Source organism: Vombatus ursinus, unplaced genomic scaffold, assembly GCF_900497805.2.
Source record: "Vombatus ursinus unplaced genomic scaffold, bare-nosed wombat genome assembly UNPS02014848.1, whole genome shotgun sequence".
In the NCBI taxonomy this organism is placed as follows: Eukaryota; Metazoa; Chordata; class Mammalia; order Diprotodontia; family Vombatidae; genus Vombatus; species Vombatus ursinus.
In genome coordinates, this window is record NW_020954626.1 from 7,453,073 (window position 1) to 7,474,918 (window position 21,846).

Genomic DNA, 21,846 nt, shown 5'->3' on the forward strand with positions numbered 1-21,846 from the left:
CAGAATCTTAAGAAGCTAAAAGTAGCTTTCAAGATCCTCTAAGTTCCCATCTGATAATAAAAAGTTCCTTCCAAAAAGCCCAATCAACCCTCTGGGCATTAAGTTCTAATTTTAGCTGCGCCACTAGTTAGGTATGTGGCCACAGCTTAGTTTGTTAACATCCATCGACCTCAGTCTGCTCATCTGTAAAATAAAAAGCTTCAACTCCATAATCTGTAAGGTGCCTTCAAGCTCCAACATTCTATGATTCTATGACCAGATGATCTCTGAGGTCTCTTCCAGCTCCAAAATTCTTCCAATATAAGGTATATGGTCATTAAGCCTTTGATTGAACCAGTGCAAGGTCATGGAATACATTGCTTCCCCACGTAGCCAATTTAAGGAATGTTCTTCTTTATTACTGAACCAAAATGTTCCCCTGAAACTTCTGCTAAATCCTCATTTTGTATTTCAAAAAAAAAAAAGCCTAATTCAGCTAACTCAATTTAATCACTTACTATCATTTTTAAAGCAGTGCTATAAAGCACAGGGTCATTTCAGGATACCTAGAGATCTTTTATTTTCATGCTTTACAACTTAGATTGCATGTGGATTGAACAAGAAATGGTGTCACAACACCTAACTCAGTGTTACCTTATATTTATGCAGTATATTCAGAGTGAGAAACAATATGTTCACAGTATAACATACTGTTATTCTTAAAATTAGATCATTTGCTTTTTTAAAGGATATGTTTCATGATCTAGTTTTTAAACTAAACCTAAAAATTTCTTAACCTGGTTCATTTCACCCTACTAAAGATAATTCACTTTATAATGGGCATTATATTTCCACATTAATGCACGTAAGGGCCCCAGTAATCAATGCTGCACTTCACAAATTATTTAAGGCACAAAAGAAGAGGTAGGGAATAGGAAGGACAGTGTGGTTGTGGGCCCCCAGTGAGAACGGAAAATGTGTTTAACAACTACAGAGAACATCGCATGACGTAACCGATAAGAAGACTGCAGTCAGAGAGAGGAAGCAGTGAGTCTAATATCTCAGGATTATTAGGGTCCTAAGTGATCATGAAGACCACAGTACTGTTGTGATGATCTGGAGTGAGTATCGTATTCAGTGGAGTGGAAAAGGAACTGTGGAAAGAGCAGAAGGAGAAGACTATGAGGGCAATGAGTTGGATGGATCATCATCACGGGCTGTAAGGACTGAAGTGGAAAGAAAAACTTAGAACCAAGTGCTAAATTTATCCAGGAAGGATATATGTCCCAGGTATGTCCTGGAAAATATGGAGACAGTGGTAAAGTGAGACATGTAGGAAACACATTCACTTGTATCTGCTGGTATTTCACAGGAATGAGTGTGGTATGTGACTAATATCTGGTTCCCTTAGGTAACTTGGAAAAGTGGTAAAAATAGAAATTGAACACTGCACTGGATTGAGGAATATGTGGTAAGGAAGTAGATACACAATAACCACTCACAGTTTGACCATGAAAAGACTAGAGGTATACTGACATTTGGAAAGCAAGTTGTAGGCTGCATGGGCATATTTATGTGCTATATCTTATAGCACAATGGGAAAAAAATACTGGACAAGGAATCAAGAATTTTGGGTTCTAGATCCAACTGACTAAGACCTTGGTTATTAAAATTGCAGGCCTGTTTCCTCATCTGTAAAAAGGGAGGGAATTGATCTATAATATCTCTAGGGACCCTTTGGCTCTCAAACTCCATGAACCTACTCTCCTTTCCTCTGAGGCAATGAAAGGATGGATACAGAAGAATATGTATAGAGAAAGGGGAAAAAGAAATTTTCCTTCCTAGGTCAGGTCATGTCTGCTATAGGATACTAGATTATATGCATTTCTGGAGTCTTTACATAAAAGAAATATAGAAAAAGGCATTAGATTTATTCCTTCCAGTCAAAATTATTTAATTATGTGTTTGGTGGGGAAGAGGGGAAGAAAAAAAGTTACTATAGGAGGAAGCTATTTGTCCTTTAGAAGGCAGGACAAAACTAGGAGACAGACCATGAGAGAATGTGACTAAAATGTGCCACCAGAAAATGACATACTAATCTACCTCATAAAATAACATCGAAGGCTTTAGCTTTTGAGCAAAAAGGGGTGAAAAGAAACACATCATATGCCAACACCTGGCATGAAATGCAGCATGGTACTATGCAAAGAACAGTGACTTCAGGGTCAAAGGACCTGAACTGAAATCCTTTTTCCACCTCTGTGAGGAAAGAAGTCTTTTAATCTCTAGCAACCTTAGTTTCCTTATCTGTAAAGTGAAAGGTTGGACAAGATGACCTCAAGTCCCTTCCCACTCTAAACCTATAATCCTGTGATCTCTCCCACTGTACCTTTGGAGAATGCACAGCAGCTTTTAGTTAACAATGCAAAGAATATATTTTATCATATTATTGATAATATAAATGTGAATTTTCGTATTAAAAGAAAACTCTCAGAGACATGTTGCAATTACATCTAAATGCTACGTTCCTTATATTTACCTATCATTTGTGAATAAAAACTGATTTCTGGTTGCAATGTATATTTCTAATTACAGAAATTATGTCTTAAAATTGAGGCAGAACACCTTGCAGATGCTCACATATTTAAACATTCTATTTCTACATACAGCAGTTATTGCAAATAAATACTGGACATCATTCTGATGTTTATATAGTTCTAAATAACATTTATCTATCAATCACTCATTATACATTTGATATCTTAATCTTCCTAAGTAAAGAAAGAGTATATTAATATGATTAATTATATCATTAAACTTCTCAGGATTTATTTTACCTTGAGAAATATACAGATACCTGACTTGGTTGATAAGTGAGAATAAGGATGTTAGTGGAAGTTACACATACACATGAAAAGACTCAAACATTTCTTATTCCTTTGAGCAATTAAGAAATTATCAACAAATAAAATGATTATAGAAAAAGAAATGCATGAGTGAATGAGTATCATGTAGTCATAATATAATTAAATTTTCAATAAGTAAATATAACAGTTTTCCATTGAGCATTTGTAATTTCACAGACTGGCAGTTAAACTGATTTTTTGGGTTGCTAAATCAAGAAATTAATTATTTAACAAGAAATTCATCTACAAATCATTTGTATACTTCTTTCTTGTGTGATAACAAGAGAAATAATAGTTACTGTCTTTAATTTTTTGCTGAGCATTTACATACATCAGAGATTTAGGATTGGTTCATTCTATTAGCTTTCCCTATTGGTTCATATTTGAAGATCACAGATATTTCTTTAGTAAAGTTTGGAAATATACTCATAGATGTTTAAAGATGATTTGATTACAATTTAACAAGCATTTATTTAATGACTACTTGCTACGTGCAAGGCACTGATGGACACCCAAAAAACAGGAAAACAGTCTCTGCCCTTAAAGATTATACACGAAGATGACAAACAAATAACCAAATAAGTAAATACAAGATTGTCTGAAGAGGTAGAAAGTATACAACAAATATCAGGCAGGGGGTAGTGGGCCACTTGGGGGGTGCAGCAATTTCTTGCAATTGATGTATGAACTTTAAAATACATAGCTCATATTTTAGGATTCACAAAATTTAAAACTAAACATCTTAATTATATATAACATCTAGTGAAATAAATGTATTGATTAAAGATAATAAAACAGCTAAAGACAATATCAAAAGGTTAGCCAAAATAAAGTTAAGTGAAGGAGGTTGTTTCTGTTACATTATTTTTCAAAGGGAGATCAGTAATAGCTATGATTTCTTTCGTTTTAGCTCTCTCAATTGACAAAATAACTTGACAACTCTTATCAATCAATCTGCATTGATTAAGTGCCTACTAAGCACCAGGCACCATACTAGGTGTTGGAGATACAAATAGAAAGAATGAAACCATATCCACTCTCAAGGAGTTTTCATTCTAACAACATGAACAGCTTCAAAAGGATATTAACACAAAAATTGCTTCTACTCAGTGAATTGTGGGAAGGCTGATTTTGAGCTTCAGAAGATTCCATTATCATTTTAATAGGAAGAAGTCTGTTTTTTAATTAAAATCTGTGTTAATCTTAATTAATACAAGCTTCAATTTTAAAAATTAACTTTAGAAATCATCTAATGTAAAAACTCAAACCTCCATAAGGAACATACCTTATTGTCAAGAAGTTTTTTTGTATATTTAAACTAAATCCTTTTTGCTGTGATTTAAACCTCCTGATATTTTTCAAGTGGAATTTGAAAACTTTGTCACTATACTATCCCACTTAGATAGATGAAAACTTTTTTTATCAGGCAGTTTTTTCAGTCTATTTTCTAACACTTTTATGTCTTTCTATCTATCCACCGTAATCTTCCAAAACTTTCACATTAGTCAAGTTGTATAGGCCCAAACTAGGCAGTATATCTATGTGCTATCATTTCAAAATAGCAAAAAGCTACAATTTCACTAATGTGGAAATCTTCTCCACTTATGCAGACTGAAATTGTGCCTTGCCAGACTGCTTTTTGAATTGTGGTAGTGGTAGAAATGCCTCACTTGGCAGCAAACCTTGGTGTTGTGCATCTCTCCAAAGTGCTATGCTGATCCCCAGATGAGGTATTTAGTCGGTAGTCAAAACCTTTCTGTATTGGTGGAACTAACTAAAACTTATACTCCATTGGCATAGCCTTTAAGAACCTTAGGGTCACCTCTACAACACAATGAAGCATTGGGGTAGGACTTGACTAGAGACGTACCTGCCATATTTCTACATCAGCAACGCAACAGCATGTTTTTTCTTAGCAAGAGTCATTAATACATGTCCACTTTGATGCATACATTTTAATATTTCATAAATCACTTAGCCTTTATTTGAAGTTTGTTTTTCTACATTAAGTGAACTGTTCTTCACTAGTGCACGTTGGACTTTGTTTCTAATCATTTCTCTAACTCATCTCTATCTTATGACAATATGAGCTATGCCACTCAAGTTTTATGTCAATAATTTTTAACAAGGATCCATTTTCATTTAAATCACTGATAAAGTTAAAATTAATGATTTTCATGATATTAAAAGAAATTAAGGAACTTCTGCAGAAGCCCCTAAAGTCCCTTGAAAGGTAGTGTAGGGTAAAGTATTTGGGGTTAAATAAGAAGACTAGGTTCTAATACTACCTCTGCTACCACCAGTGTAAAGATGGCCAGGTTAATTATTCTCTGAAGGACTCAGTTTCCTCTTATGCAATATGAACTGGATGAGTTAATCGTGAAAGTCCCTCCCAAACACAAATTCTATGATTCTGTTACAACCCACACCAATATGTTAAATAACTTCTCTTAGGTTCCTTGTTCCTTTAAATCAGGTGGGGACATGTAGGATATCTAGGTTATATATCTGGGGGAATTGGCAGGATCACAGATACAACAGTTATTTGTATTAACTAAAGCAACTTACACACAGCAAGCATTTAATTAAAATTTGCTAATTATTTATGGAACTATATAACTACTCTCCCCAAACTACATCAACAGTAGTGGCACTGGTTTCCTCTTTTCCTAGTTTCTGTCATATACTGCCCACCTCATCTATACTATCACAGGTTTCCTAACTTGCTTCTTTCTAGAACTGTATTCTCTATTTCCTTTCTTATGATCATCTCTGCTACCTTCCTGTTTGGTAAAATTTCCACTTGTTTGAAAGAAGTTTATAAAGATTTGTAGGGATCCTAAATAAGTTTGTGAACTTAAAAATCTCAAGAGTCATTACCTTTAGTGCCTATTACAGGATTGAGCACAAGGAAGAAATTCGTAATGAAGTGCTATAAAAGGTCCAGTTATGCTACAGTAGCACAAAGCGATGTGCTATAGGAAAGCAAAGTTGTTCTCTGTGATAGTAGCTTCAGATCATTAGGAATGTACCTCTCCCTCCACCAAAAAACAAACAAACAAAAAAACCCAAAACCCAAACTAGTTTCCCTTCATAATCTATTACAAATCTGTCATTTATTACTTTATCCAAACCTTTTTTGAAGATTTTTTTTTTGCCAGTAACTAGGTTCCTCAAGTTTACTACCTGCTGTGCACTTCCATTTATTTGTCCCAAATTTTTCTCTTTAAAGCTTCAAAGGGTGCCCTCAAATTCTGTGAATTGCTGAATAAGTCCATATTCATCCATACCATTCATGATTTTAAAGACTTCAGCTTGGTATTCACTGATAATGAAGCAGATAATAGTATGTGAGAACTGTATCATACTCAAATCCCTTTATGTATCAGAAGACCCGACACCTGCATATAGTACTTACTTATATTCATCATAGACTTCCTGCTTAGGTAGTGAAGTCTCAGGATGTTCCTCCAATGTATTTCGAATCCAGGAAAAGGCATGCATTTGCTGGGCACGGCTTGATGACACGGAACTCTGATCACTGGTCACAAAACAAAGATATATTTTAGCTGAAATAGTGCCTTACTTTGTGACTTTTTTAGACAAACCTAAACTTTCTTCTACAGGACAGCCTGAAAATGAGAAAAAAACAAACTTATGATAATTGGTCAATTCCTAATAACATGTAGCAAGGAAGGATTCTTCAATTGAACTAACAGTACTCCACCATTTCCACCTCTCTTTTCTACCTCTAATAGTCAGGGCCAAATGTTCTCCAAAGATTATGTTTATTTTTTTCAATTAAAAATTCGTACCAGTGCTTCCCTAAACTGGCCAAGAGATGCAGAACAGACAGTACACACATATGATTCAGTAAAAAATAAGCAACTGGAAGTTTTGGTGACAATCTGTTTTGCCTGAATTTGCTAAACTGTCAAATTTTTGATAAACTGACAAAAAGAACTCAATTAGTTTTTAGTTTCCTAGCACTTAGAAAAATATACAACATAGAGTAACTGCACTAGAAATCTAGCTGAAAATATAATATATGATAGGGAGCAAAATTCAACATTAAGTAGATCTTTGTTACATAGTAATTTCCTTAAAAATGTTATGAAATGGGCAGAAGCAATACAATAAAATAACATTAACTTGGAGCTATCATTTTGAGTTCTATATAAGGAAAACTTCTTATTCAATTAATTAAAAAAAAACACTAAGTAAACCATAATACTTGATCTTAAATGAATTGTATTTTCTTTCACATTACCCCAGAACAAAGTGAAACACTATCACCACTGAAAACTATTGCAGATAAAATGAACTGAAGAAATATTTGAAAAGAAAAAGTGGACTGCTAAAGAATAGGAATATGAAAGAATATTGCAATAAGCGTATAGTATATAAGATAGAAAAAAAGAAAGGCAGTGAGGGAGAAAATGCAAAGATGACTTATAATTAATAATGGCTAATATTAGTTTTGAAAATTAAGGGTTGCAAGGGACTTCAGAAATTATCCAGTTCAACCCTACACCCAAATGTTCATTTGGAAAAAAAGAATTTTTTCTGTCATCAGTTTTTTTCTTGAAGACTTGTAGAGATGATGAACTCATTGCTTCTTTGAGACAGTGGATAGCCCCTAATTGTCAGTAAGCTTTTCCTTATTTTGCTTAGAAATTTACCTTTATTATTTCTACCAATATATAGTATCTGTGTCTTCTGGAGCTAAACAATATAAGTCTAATCTTTCTTCTACATGATAACCTTAAAATATCTGAAGATAGTAATCATCATGTTCTCCTTCAGTCTTCTTTTCTTCTCCCAGTCTAAATGTCCTTTACCAAACTCATCATCCTTCTCTGTGTGAGTTTCCAACTGATCAATGTTTTAGGACTTCATAATCCCAGTTTAATCTGATAAGACTGAATAACATCAACTCAGAATGCCATAATGCCTGAAATCAGTAGTAGCATTGTACTGAAATTTTCGTAGATAATAAAACTAACCAGGCAAATAAATTACTTCACAAAGCAACCTGTTTTAGTGCCCTATAGCTGTTAAAACGTTCTTTATATTAAATTAAAACCTGCTTATATTTTCTACCCACTGGTCTCAGTTAAATTCTCTGAAATGACATATAACCACTTAAATTTTTTAAATCACAAGATAGTCATTTAAATGACTATCATATCTCTCTCCTTAGTCTACTCTTTCATAGGCTAAATATTCCTTTTAATTTTTATCCATCTGACATGGTTTTCAGCCTCCACATTTGAGTCACCACACTCTGGACCCACTCTGAGTTCTATATCCCTCTTAAAATGTAGCATTTGGAACTGAATACAATACTCCAGAATGATTTGTGACAAGTAGAGTTCCATAAAGAAGTCCCATGAAGAATTATACTTCTTATTAATGCAGCTCAAGATTCTGTTAGCTTTTTAAATGGCCACATTAAATAAGTGACTCACATAGAATCTAGATTCAAAATATCAACTTCATAGGGACAAAACTGGGGAGGAGTGGTCATACGGCAGTTTGTAAGAAAAAGAATCTGGGGGTTTTGGTGAACTTCGAGTTCAATATGCGATAGGACAGCTAGCATCCAGAGAAATAAACCCTATAGAAAAGAAACTTGGCAACTGCTTCTAAGGGTGCTGTAGTCCTTCCTGTCTCCTCAGCAGCTACTCAAGACTCAGAAAAAAACAGTTCTTGCCACCAGATTCCATGGCACTGTCAAATTGTTCAACATCATAAACTGATATGATCTTATCAGCAGAAATGATATTAAAGAAAATGAATTGCCACTCTACCCTATGGAATATGAAACCTTTGATCTGATTTACATCTGCTGTCTCCCCCATACGAGTACAAGCTCCTCAAAAGCCCAGGACTGTTGTACTTTTCTATTTGTATCCCTAGCACTTAACATAGGGCTTCACACAAAGTAAGCACTTAATGCTCATTCATTAATTCATTCATTCAGGAAAGTTAATATGATGTTAGGCTGTACTGAGAGAAACACAATTCCCAAGAGTAAGGACATAGCAGTTGTGTTGTTCTCTGTCTGGTGAGATAATATCTAAAGTAACGTGCTCTGTGTCGGACACTATATTTTAGGAAGGACACCAATAAACTGGAATACCTAGAGAAAGGCAACCAGAACCATGAAAGGACACAAGGTCATGCCACATGATAACTGGAGGCAGGAAGTAAGAACGTTTGGCCAAAAGAAGGCTTAGGGGATATGACAGGTATCTTCAAATTTATTTGAAAAGCTGTCTTGTATAAGAAAGATTAGGCTTTTTCTCACAAACTCCAATGGGCTTGATAAAGAAGTAACTCCCTAACAACTAGCACTGTTTAAAGGTGGAAATGCTGCCCTAGAAGAGTGCTAGATGTCCGCATGTCATCTATGCTGCTGAAGGGCTTCTTGCTCAAGTATAAGTTGGACTAGCTAATCATTGAGACTCCCTTCTAACTCTGAAATTCTGAAATTTTGTAATACGAGGCCGAAGCCAGAAGGACAACGTTCAACACAGATAAGCAGCAAGTTCAGCACAGAAACACAGGGTTCTGTTTCATTTGGTCAGAAACAATTTTGAGCAGAGATAAATCCAAGTCTGTCACCTACTTTATTATTGTGCAATGAAAGAATAGACATGAGGTCATAAAATTTCATTCCTGACAAGGCTCTTGTTCCTTTTCACCTGATAATTACTGGCATCACTTTTACTATGTTGTTTCTTTAATATATGTTGGTCTTCATATTTGCCTTTACTGTTTTATCTGGGCTTTTGCCCCTCTCTCCTCAAAAATTAAATGTAAAGCCCTTTTGCTCAGGCTGGCAAATTTATCAAATACATTCTTCCTAAGCTATCAAGTCCTTTCCAGAATCTCATCATTATGGGAATCACAGACCATAGCCCAGAAAATTAAACTCTTCTCTTTGACAACATCAACTTCTTAGGTTTTCTTTTCTCTTTCAAAGTTACCACCATCAATGGAAAGAAGACATGAAAACACTACCTGTGCTCCTACTTCTTTCAGTATCCTACCCAGAACTTGAAGTCTCCATAGATGCATTCCATACATCTTCTAACTATATAACTTGTACCCAAAAGTCAGCAGCAACTGGTGGATTTATGATTTTCAGTAAGCTCTCTGTCACAGCTTAAATATATGTTCCTAGAATATAGTATATCTCCCAATTTACCATGGCAAGTCTGCCATAGAGCCACCTCTATTCCTGTGAAGTCAGTCATCAAGTACACTGACAGACTGATGTGTATGAATTCCTCTAAGGATCTGTGGAGCACAGAATGGTGTTGCTTCTTCAGAATTATCTTTCACAAGAAGGGTAAGACTCCAGTGGTATAGAGGAAGTTCATTATTTCCTTTGAGATTAAGCTTTCTCACAAAAGATTCCATTTTGGGGTAAGAACTAGCTAGGCAAAGTGTTTTCTGAGTACTGAAAGAAGCTGGGTAAGGGCATGGAAAGGTAGGTGGGGTGCTGAAAATACCAGGTTGAAGGTGGTAGCAGTAAGATCTCATAACTTGATTATGATGAGGCAACAATCTAGGCAGGTAAAAACAACGCAGAACATGATAAATAAGTAAGACCATAACAAAGGGATTTCATAAAAGTCTTATTTAGTCTGACAAGGAGAGATCTAGAGGAAGTGCTAGTCTTCTATTCTGAATATTATGCTATATTTGTAGGTACAGCATTGTGCTTTTTAAAGTACTTTCTCATTATCATCTTAACAAATTCCTATATTCCTATGATACTGGTTGGGCAAATAGTAATATTCTCATATTATAGATGAGAAAATTAAGGCAGACAGACTAAAGTCATTCGCTCAAGGTTACATACTTATCTAGTATAGGAATAAATACTGGAACCCAGATCTCCCTGCTTGTTATCTTACAACCTTTCCTCTAGATTACACTTCCTTTAGAAGTTGGAGATGTGATGTAATATGAATGCTCAGGTTTATATGAATAAAATATGTTAACTTCAGGATGTCATAAACCAATCTCCTTTCTTCATTAGAAATTAGGTCTGAAATAGAATATCATTTTAGAAAATTCCTTTATGCCTTAGGATATTTAGATTTCTTTAAGATCTGTTTGCCCTCATTCCTAGAAAATGACACATATTAATAGAAGCAAAAGGCTAAGTCTCTTCAGATATAGGGCCTACGATGGCTAGGAATTCTGTTGACCTTGAAGAGATTTGGAATTTGAGTGATGGGAAGCCTTACATTCCTGGGCCCCTTTGATCACAGCTGCCTTATTTCTAGTATCCCAAGTTGAAGGGATATTCAGCTTCTCTTGAAAGGCGACCTTTTCCAGAACAACAATTGTAAAGGTCAGAAATTTGACCATAGTGGTACTTCGAGGATCTGTACTCTAAGGATTTGTAACTCTGTTGCTGTGGGTACTTCATTTACCAACACATATGGAACTTAAGACTCAGTGGATACTTTTAAGAGTGTGGTGGCAGAAAATATCATCATCTTCCATCTAAACTGGTATACTTCTACATCTTGGCTAGGCTGTTAGTTGAATAAAAAACATAAAGCCTTTCATTAGATCTAGTCTCAAAAACTTTCCAACCTGGGAAGCTGGCATAATCTTCAAGAACCCAGAGTCATCTATACACCAAAGTAAAGCATGAGAGGACTTGAATGAAGAGGCAGAGAGACAATTAGCCCTTTCTTATCCTGAATGTTCTTAACTCCTTTGATGAACAAGTGTCTTTCATGAAAGGAAACATCTATTTTGGTCCAGGTATCCTGGTAAGACTATACTTGGGTGAAAATTGGATATGTTACACAGCAGTGGTATCAAACTCGAATAGTTAGAAATCCATAAATAAACATTATCTGTGTTGTACTGTATTTTTATTTATTTTGTTAAACATTTTCCAATTACATTTTAATCCGGTTTTGTCCCACTCATCTGTGAGCTGCACAAGGACCAACTTTGTCACCTATGCCACAATATCTATATGCTTTACCTGCTAAAATCACCTGGGCTCATAGCACAATTTCTCCATTCCTATCCAATTTCCACTTTCATAGCATAGTATTTTTAAGAGCCTTTTGCCTCCATTTCTAGATTTCTGAAAAAGGCACAGAATAGACCAGCTACAGACTCCACAACCAGACTTAGATAATAGCAAGAATCTTAGCAATGGCACTACCTTGATGAGGCTAATCTAATGATTCGTAGTTACAGTAGGGTCAGATGAAGATACAGCCTGAATCTGAATGTTAGAAGCAGACTGGCTATGGCTGCAACCAAGATTTCTGAGTCCAAACAAAAGCAGTAGAAAACCCTTTTTATTTCTGATCCTAAAACATAATTTTTGGCAAATTACCACAGCAGTTGCTAGCACACTCCCTCCAAAATTTTCTGGCCAAAACTTTGAAAGATAAAATAAGACAACATATTAATATGTTACATTGGGGGAGAATGAATGAGAGTTACCCAGCACTCTGAAGACATGGATAATCTAGCTGACTGAAGGACATCGGCAAGACCATAAATCCATTAAAGTATTTAGGGAGTAGGTCCCAAACAGAAAATCAGAAAGAACATGGAATTTATCATGAACCTATGATAGTATTTGTATTCTGCAACTTCTCATTTCAATGAGCAACCTAAAAAAAAAAATCCTTCTATATTTCATTCCTTATCACAGTAATCTGTTTATTTGTGGTTTCTAATTTTCAAAAATGACCAAATGTGCAGTATATTATCTTTTTAATAAAGTCAAAGTAAGCATTCAGCTTTACCTATGTACAAACACCATTTGATGGAGAAGACTACTGGTTTTTACTAAAGGAAAAATTGTTAAAAATGATCTTTATCCCCAAGTATTTTCTGAGACAGTTTTCAGAAATATATTATGGCAAAAATGGAGGACTGTCTGTATGCTTTTTTCACTAATGTCAGAGACCAAGAAAATATATATACCTTTTCTCTCCATTGCTGAGACCAGAAGGCAGCTGAAGGTAGAGGTAGAGTTTCTCTAGGTCTGTAAACTTCTCAACTTCTTGCTAGTTACAAAGGATTAAAGAGGAAAATATTTTTAAAAAACAATACATTTCTAAACAAGCTAACCAATCCCCTAAAACAATTAGCAACTGAAATTACTCCAAACAAAAAACGCCTTGGAGTTTTTCTTTTCTCTTTCTTTTCTCTTTATTTGTTCAATAGCAAAACTAAATTGCTTCACTGAGTAATTGTAGAAAAGGTCAAATCAAGCAGAAACTTTGTTATTACTGCTTCTGTTACCAGAATAAATACTATGATAGATCAAAGCTTTAGACAACACTATTTCCTATAATTTATTTTTCATTGTATTCAAAAAGAGGCCATGTGTATGGTGTAGTGGGAAAAAAAAGCACTGGATTGGGAGATAGGAGCCTGAGATTGGAGTCTTGATTCTGCCACTAAGTAGTTGTATGAACCTGGACACATTTCATATGTAAAATGAGGAGGGTTGAAGTAAATCTTTTAGACTAATGTCCCTTCTAACTTTAAAATTCTGTTAGATAACATTTTCAAGGCTGTATGATACCTGTGATAGCTGAAAAGATTAAGGGAGACCAACAATTATTTTGACTCTACGAAGATTTAAAGAGTGTTCTTAAATTCACAGCTGTAATGACTATTTATGGCGCCTGCTTAAGACTTGCAGTTGGCCTTAGAGCTATCCTACACATGGCAATCTGATAGGTTATTTGCTATTGCTTCCCAACAGTCTACAGTTAAACTACCTTGACTGAAAATTAATTAAATAGCATTCTTCTTTTAAGACACTTCTTTTGCCCTCATTATTTGGACCTTCCCTAGTTCATAATATTATCAAACAGCATCAATTACAGTTCAAATTCTAGCTAATAAGTGACAATAAAATAAGAACAATCAAATATTAAAAAATATGGTAACCCACTCTTGGCAATATTCAATTATAATACAATTAATGAATTTGAATAATTTAATGGAGTTCATGGTTGTAGGATTTTGTTGTTGTTGTTGGAGGACAGAAGGTGTCCAAAACGGTTTTTGTCAATGTAAGGAACTTCTACAGAGGAAATTCCTTTCCCTGATGCTTATCAGCCACTCACCTGTAGTTTATAGTTTTAGCAATCAAGTCCAAGCCCCTCATTCTATAGATGAGGAAACACGCACTAATTGAAAGGTTAAAGAATCTGCCTATGATCATACAGATAGTGTGACAGAGGAAGGATTTGAACTCAGGTCTTCCTGACACCAAGGCCAGTCCACTAATCCTTGAGATTATACCACCTCTTATACCTCCATAAAAAAAGCACATCCAATTAATGAGGTATTCAAGATAGAAAAATATGTCAAAGACTGAACTAATTCTCCTGAAGAATACATCCACCCAGAGGTTTTAAACTATTGCTGCTTTTGATTCTCAAAACATTTCCATTCCTGACTACTCATCCTTTATCAGTACTATAGTTTTAGTTATCCACAGGGCATTAGAAGGGTTCTGATGGGTTCCTTGGTCTGATTTTCTACATTCTAGTGATACTCCGTTCAACATTCCTGACAGATCATCCAACTTCTGCTTTTCTTTAACAGAAAATTAACCACCTCATATAGCAGCCCATTCCAGTTTTAGTTTGCTTTAAGTATTTGGAATAATCTTTGATTACTTGATCAAAATCTGCCTCCATCTAACTTCTACCTACTAATCTTGGTTTGTTTTCTGAAGATGCATGGGATAAGACAAAATTTTCTCCCCATGACAGCCCTTAAAACAAAGACAGCTATATCGCGTTCCCCCTACATCTCTTCTACAGGCTAAATATCTCTAACTCTTCAATTACTTTTCAAATGATATGGTTTAACTAACTCCTTCTACTATACTGATCATCCTCTTCTGGGCATGCTCCAGTTAATAAATAGTCATCTAAAAATATGGTACTTAGCACTGGTCATAATACTCCAGGTGTGGTCCAATCAGCTCATAGAATCACTACCTCCTAGTTCTAGATACTTTAATTTAATCTCTTAATTCAATCTAAATTGAAGTTGCTTTGGCATTTGCCCCTCATTATTAACTCACATTAAGCTTGTAGTCAACTAAAACCTTACCCTTCTCCTCCCAATAAATGCTGTAACAACACCTGACACTTCTTTACTGATACCTGAGCCTAAACCTAAGTTTAACTTTACCTCTATCCCTACAGAATGTTATTATCTTAGCTTGGGTCCACTGTTCCATCCCATGAAGAAATTTCTGGATCCTGATTCTGTTGGAATAATTGCCAGCAGTATACCATATGCACATCTGATTAAGTATAGTTTCTATCATTCAAAACACTGATACAACTGTTGTACAGCATAAGGTCACAATCAGAACTGTCCTTTCAGCTCGACAAGTTGCTATTAATTAACAATCTTCAGTTCTCAGGACCATACATTTAGACCCGGAAGCAATCTTAAGAGAACATCTAATTCCTCTCCTCACCCCATTTTCAAGATATAGAAAATGAGAAGTAATTTACCACACAGGTAGTAAATGACAGAGACAAGATTTGAACCCAAGTCCTCTAATTACAGTGCTATTGAGAAAGTTGTATACAATGCTATTTCCACAGAACCACAATTTTCCTATTATTGAACCAGTTATGAATTCCCCCTAGTTATACTCCCATCAAGCCCACATCTTTCCACCATTGCTCTAACTACAGAAAAGGCTGACAAGTAAACTTGCTGAAATCCAGGTAACTGCATTTACTCAATCAATCAATTTAATAAATATTCATTAAGTGCCTACTATATACCAGCCACTGGGCTAAGCACTGGGGATACAAAAAGAAGCAAAGGACAGTTCCTGCCCTCAAGGAGCTTAAAATCTAACGAGCTTACAATCTAAATGATCAATCCAATAACATTATGAGAAAAGGGGAAAAAAAGGTTAGTTTGCCAAGACTTTTTAAAAATTAACCTATATCATATCCTAGTGATCACAGTTTCACTTTCTAGATGTTCACAAATGATCTGTTTAATAACTTATTCTAGAAGTTTGCCAGACCATCTTACTGGTCAGTTTCTAGTCAATCTTCAATCTTTGGCACTTCTCCCATAATCCATAATTCCTTAAAGAATGCTGACAGTCTCAGTGATTATGTCTCTATATGTTCTGTCAGCACTTTGGGATATAATTCTTTAGCCCAAAAGACTAGAACTCACATAAAGAAGCCAATTGTTTTCTTACTAACTTGGCACCTTTAACACTTTCTTGATTAGTGTTTGTTTTACCCTTTTTGGTTTGTAGATTTTTCTCAGACTATGGAAATAAAATGAGGAGTAGTTATGTTTTGAATGAATGAAAAAGTATTGATGAACCATTTATCACATGCTAAGCACTAGGAATACACATACAAAAGCAAGTGGTTTCACTACTCTCCAGAAGCTAATATTTTAAGGAAAGTGGGGGGGGGGAGAGAAACACATAGAGAGGAAGAGAGTCTTGGGAAGGGTTTTTTGGTCTGGAAAATCACAGAGATAGTGAACAGAACAAAAGAGGATCCCATTTACATATCTTTTCCTCCTGTAAGGGTAGCATTGATTTCATTGCAGTTATTATAATAAAGAAAATAGGTAGAAAACTGGATGCAGGTGAGGAAGGGTAGTGGGGTGATTCCTTTTCTGTTTCTCTAGAGTTAATAAGCCCTTTTAAATTGTCTATAGTATTTTTCAAAAGCCTCAGTTCTTTTTTTGCTTTGATGAGTTTGCAGTCCAATGACATTTTTTGCCTTTGTTCTTATGTGACCTTTTTTCCATCTTTTAAACATATTGTTTTAAAATCCAACCTCAGTGGAGAAAACCTGGGGTAGCTACACTTATTTCCTGATACTCTGCCCATTTCCTCATCACTGGGATAATTTGTAATTGTTATTGTAAAAATTTCCTTTTTTAGAGTCTCTTAATCCACTGTCTTCTCTTTTACAGACTCTAGTCAAGGGAAATATACTTCACTAAAGTGTAGTATACATATGTGACTATGCCCCATTACTCACTTAACTTGACTCTAAGATTTCCATTTGAATGTTATATCAATATCTCAAAGTTAACAAATATGTTGAAACTACACTCTTTGCATCTACTTTCAAAAATTAAAAAGCAGTTACCGTTCGTAATTTTCTGATTATACTACAATCACAGATAATAATAGTTAGAATTTATATAGTGCTTTAAGGTTTACAAAGCTCTTGATAAATATTATCTCATTTTATCCTCACAACATCCCTGGAAGTAGGTGCTATTATTATTATAGATAAGAAAACTGAGGTTTACAGAGTTAGAAGCCTTGCCCAGAGTCACTGAGCTAGTAAGCTTGCCTGAGGCTGGATTTGAACTTAGATCTTACTGACTCCAAATCTAGCAAGCTATCCATTGAGATAATTAGTTGTACATATCCCCTAAACAACTGCATTGTTTCTTAAGCCTTTTGCTTTTCTTGTAATCCTTTCAAAAGTACATTACCAAATCCTAACAACACTTTCCCTATTTTTGTCTATTGGATATTCATCTTCCTCTCCAAGGGCATTTATAATTCTTACTTGTGACAGCTATGCCTGGATAATTTTTTCAAAAAGTGAGAACGCCAGATTAACATCAATCAACATTGTGACATGACAACCTAAAAACCCAATGTACTTTTAAGCTACATTAAAAGAAGATCAGTATCCAAGAGAAGGAAGGTGATAATTCCACGGTAAGCCACCCTGGATATACAATATCAGGAATACTAAGTATAATTCTGAAGAGCACATTTTAGGGAGGCCACTGATAAGCTGAAGAGTATTCATAGGGTTACCAGGATAATGAAGGTATTCATTATTAAAAAAATGAATAACTTATTTATATAGTACTTTGAGAGTTGCAAAGTACATTACACATATCCGTAACAACCCAGTAAAGCTAAGTACAAGTATTATTATCTCCATTCTACTACTGGGGAAACTGAGGCTCTCAGTATCTTCCCCCTTGTCATAAAACTAGTTTCAAAGGTAAGATTTGAACCTAGCTAGGTCTTCTTAACTTCAACTCTTGTATTCTACCAACTTTGCCATGTTAACCTTTTCAAGAACATGTTATATGAGGGTTGGGTTAAAGGAACTGGGGATGTTTAGCCTGGAGAGTAGAACATGATATCTGTTTTCAAGTATTTGAAAGGCTATCATGTGAGAAAGAGGTTAGGTACATTTAATTTACCTTAGCAAACAGAATTAGGAACAATGGATAGATCTGCAAAAAGACAGATTTATGTCTGATGTAAGGGAAAAAAATCCCTAGCAATTAGAGATGGAACAGTGGACAGAATCGTGGATTTGAAGTTAGAAGGTCTGAATTCAAATCCTATGACTGCCACCTATTTTATATAACCTTGTGGAAGTTACTTAACCTCTCTAGGTCTCAGTTTTCCCATCTGTAAAATGAAAGGTTAGCTTAGATGACCGGAAGGATACTTCTTGTCTTAATTTTAGGATCCTGTGTGTCTGTTCCCAACAATTCAGCACTTACTATACTTTCCAGGGTAGGGATCTATCAAAAAGTTTAATGTGTAGACTTGGGATGCAGTGGGCTACTCCTCAGTAGAGAAAAGTCATAGAAGGGATTCTTGTTCATGCATGGGTTGGATAGATGGCCTGTGAAATCCCGTTTCACTCTGATTTTATGGGTTGCCTTCTAGAGGTACAAGACTAGCTCAGCTTTTCAAATTTTTCAATCTGTTCACATGGCTTGTAGAAGGCTATTTTTCAAACCCAACTTTTATAAAGCTCTCATTAAAAAACAGTGAGTGGCTTCTAGTGTCTATCATATTAACTGCAAACTGCCAGAATGCAAGATCAGAGACTAGATTCCATTTTTCCCTTGTATTCCCAGGGCCTAGAATACAGCCTTGTATTTAAGTAGGTACTTAGTAACTTAGTAGGTACTTAAAAACTATTTATTGAACTCAACTGCGACCTAACATTCAAGATCCTCTAGATGGATGTCCTGTGTCGTCTCTTGATTTCTCACACAAACCCTCCACTCAAATCAAATTTATAATTTGATGAATTTTATACAACTTTCTCAATCCCTACTGTGAGCCTCTATTTAATACGGAATATTTCCCTCTTAAAAAAAATTCCCTTTCCCCTCCACCATTCCCATCAGCATCTTTTACTTTTTCAAAGATAGCTCAAATCTCAAGCCTGGGAAACCTTCCACAATAGACACCATCCATATAATTCTGTTTTCTCTTTACTGGTGCCCTTTATCCCCAACTAGCTTTTTAAAACTATTTTGTATAAATTTATATTTATTCCACTTATACTTATGCTGTATATATTTATACATGGACTTGTCTTCTCCAATAGAACATAAACCCTCTTTGTTGAACAAAGACTATTTTATTTTTTGTATTTGGAACTCCAGAATCCAAGGCAATGCCGAAAACACAGTAGGTATACAATAAATACTTGATTGATTAATTTTGGTATAGAGTTTGCAAATGCATTCTTTGGTTGTTTCACATCTAGGGATATAGCCTTCTGAACTAGACTATAAGCTCCTTATGGAAAGGATACAGATTTCATTTTATTTGTACAGTGGCTAGAATGGTCGTCTGCATGTAGTAGGCTTGTAGTGAATATTCTTCACTGAATATTACATTTTGGTAATATTTTATTACTCATTACTTTTGCAATGAGACCCATCCCTAGAAATATCAACAAAATTAAACTTGAGCAGTGCTATGCTCAAAAAGAAATGTTTATGGATTTGGTTAAACTTCTTTTAGCAAGGAAGAAACTCCAATCACTTGCCAGTTTTTTTCTCTAAAAATTATCATTCCTATTACTGGATACAAGTATTTTTAGGCTGATCATACTATTAGAAGGCTGTTTGTTCTAGAAGGCACTCTACTCTGGGTGTCCGAATTTAACATGACCTGTTGGAAAGGGCCAGCAACCCCATATATGGGCTATATTAAAAATGTCCATGTAAGACCTTTGGTTTGTTTTTTTTTTTCCAGTCCCACCCATGAAGACTGAACAGGGGATATAAAATCTCAAGATCATAAGATACAAAGCTTAAAGTGATCTTAAAGAAGATCCAGCCCAACTCTTTATTTTACAGATGAGACTTGAGGCTCAGAGAGGTCAAGTGACAGATGGTAAGCAGAATAGTCTAGATTCAAACTGAAGTCTTCTGAAATAACATTTGTAAAATGCTTAAAGCACCATATAAATGGCTAGCTATTATTAACTAGCATTTTTATAATATTAATTAGCATTATTATTCTACCATCCAAGTCCAATTGACTTTAGAAGAGATCTAGGTTTTACAAGTGAGGAGCAACTTAAAATAGCTGCCAGGGACATTTATATTCTCTGGAGAAACAATATTTAATGTCAAATAACTTGGTATAAAGATAAAAAGACTGCTGCTATTAGTTTTTATGGTAGATAGTCAACTAGGAAGAATAAACTAAGAAAAGGCATTCTAAGGCCAACATGATGGTACTCTTGGGAAGCTAAGTGTTTTATGAATCTCTGTAGGGAGGACCAAGAGGATGCCATGCATAATCCAGGCTGAGCAGGGTTCCTAAAAACTAAACCTTATAATTGAAGAATTTTAAGAATTAGAACTACGTCGAAGGTTCTATCACTTGGAACTGGAAGCAATAATCACTTAAGTCCATAAATGTCAAATAACTTATCCCAGGTAATGCCCTGAGCAGAAGGAAGGTCCAGGTTAGGACTCCAGTCTCTTGTTTCTATTATACTAGAGTAGTTGTCATCTTTCTCTGATTATAAGATTTTAAGGGATAGAGCATAAGGTGCCTATTCATAATAATAATAGCAGCTCATAATTATAGCTCCCTCTCCTCTTTCTCTTCCTCATCTCCTGTCATGACCCAGATATCTTCTGCCAGTATCCTCTTTCACTGCTATCTCACATGAAGAGGTCCTTTTCCTGAAGTTTAATCACTACACATGCAAAAGTGATCCCATTCCATGCCATCTTCTCCAGAAAATTAATTCTTCTATCATCTCCACCTTCTCACTTATATTTAGTCTCTACTTGTCTACTGTTTGCTTTCCTACTCCCTACAAACATACCTGTATCCCCCATCCTCAAAAGTCCTCACTGGATCCATCAATCCCTATTAACTACTGTCCCATATCTCTAATGGCCTTCAGTCCTCTTTTTTTTTTTTTTTTTAAATCTCTCTGCAGCTTCTGACTCTGTAGACCACCTTCTTCTCTCTAGGTTTCCAAGATACTACTCTTTCCTGGTTCTCCTTCTTCCTGACAATTCCTTCTCAGTTTCCTTTGCTGAATCTTCTTTCAAGTCATGCCTGCTATTCTATCCTAAGCCCTCTTCTTCTATACTCTTTCATTTGGTGATCTCAACAGCTCCCATAGATTCAATTATCATCTCCAAGTTGATTCTCAGATGTATTTATCTAGCTGTAAGCTCTCTCCTAACTCCTCCACTTGCATCTCCAACTGCCTAACAGACATCTCAAACTGGATAGACATCTTAGACTCAACATGTCAAAAATGGAACTCATTTCTTCCCCCAAACCCTTCCCCCTTCTGAACTTTCTTAATATTGTCAAGGGCACCACCATCCTCCCAGTCACCTAGGCTCACAATTAGGTGTCCTCCTCAGTTTCTCATTTCCTCTCACTGTTCACATCCGGTCTGTTGCCAACATCTGTCAGTTTCACCTTTCTAACCTCTCTCCTATATGCCCCTTTCTCTCTCATCTGACATGGCCAGCACCCTTCTCCAGATTCTCATCACCTCACACCTGGACTTACTGCAATAGTCTTCTCTTTGGTCTCTCTGCCTCGAGTCTCTCCTCACTCCAGTCTGCCTTCCATTCAGCTGTCAATTTATTCTTC

The 21,846-nt window shown here is 35.5% G+C and overlaps 1 protein-coding gene across 2 annotated transcripts in view; it reads right to left on the reverse strand.

The window, feature by feature from the left end:
• Positions 1–21,846, reverse strand: part of RFX7 (regulatory factor X7) — a 159,019-nt gene that overhangs the window by 17,991 nt on the left and 119,182 nt on the right. For both annotated transcript variants that reach the window (XM_027840844.1, XM_027840845.1), the window contains 2 exons: positions 12,873–12,955; positions 6,304–6,426 (listed from right to left, as the gene is read on the reverse strand). In XM_027840844.1, the coding sequence (XP_027696645.1) occupies positions 6,304–6,426; positions 12,873–12,955 (206 nt within the window). The remainder of the gene's footprint in view (positions 1–6,303; positions 6,427–12,872; positions 12,956–21,846) is intronic.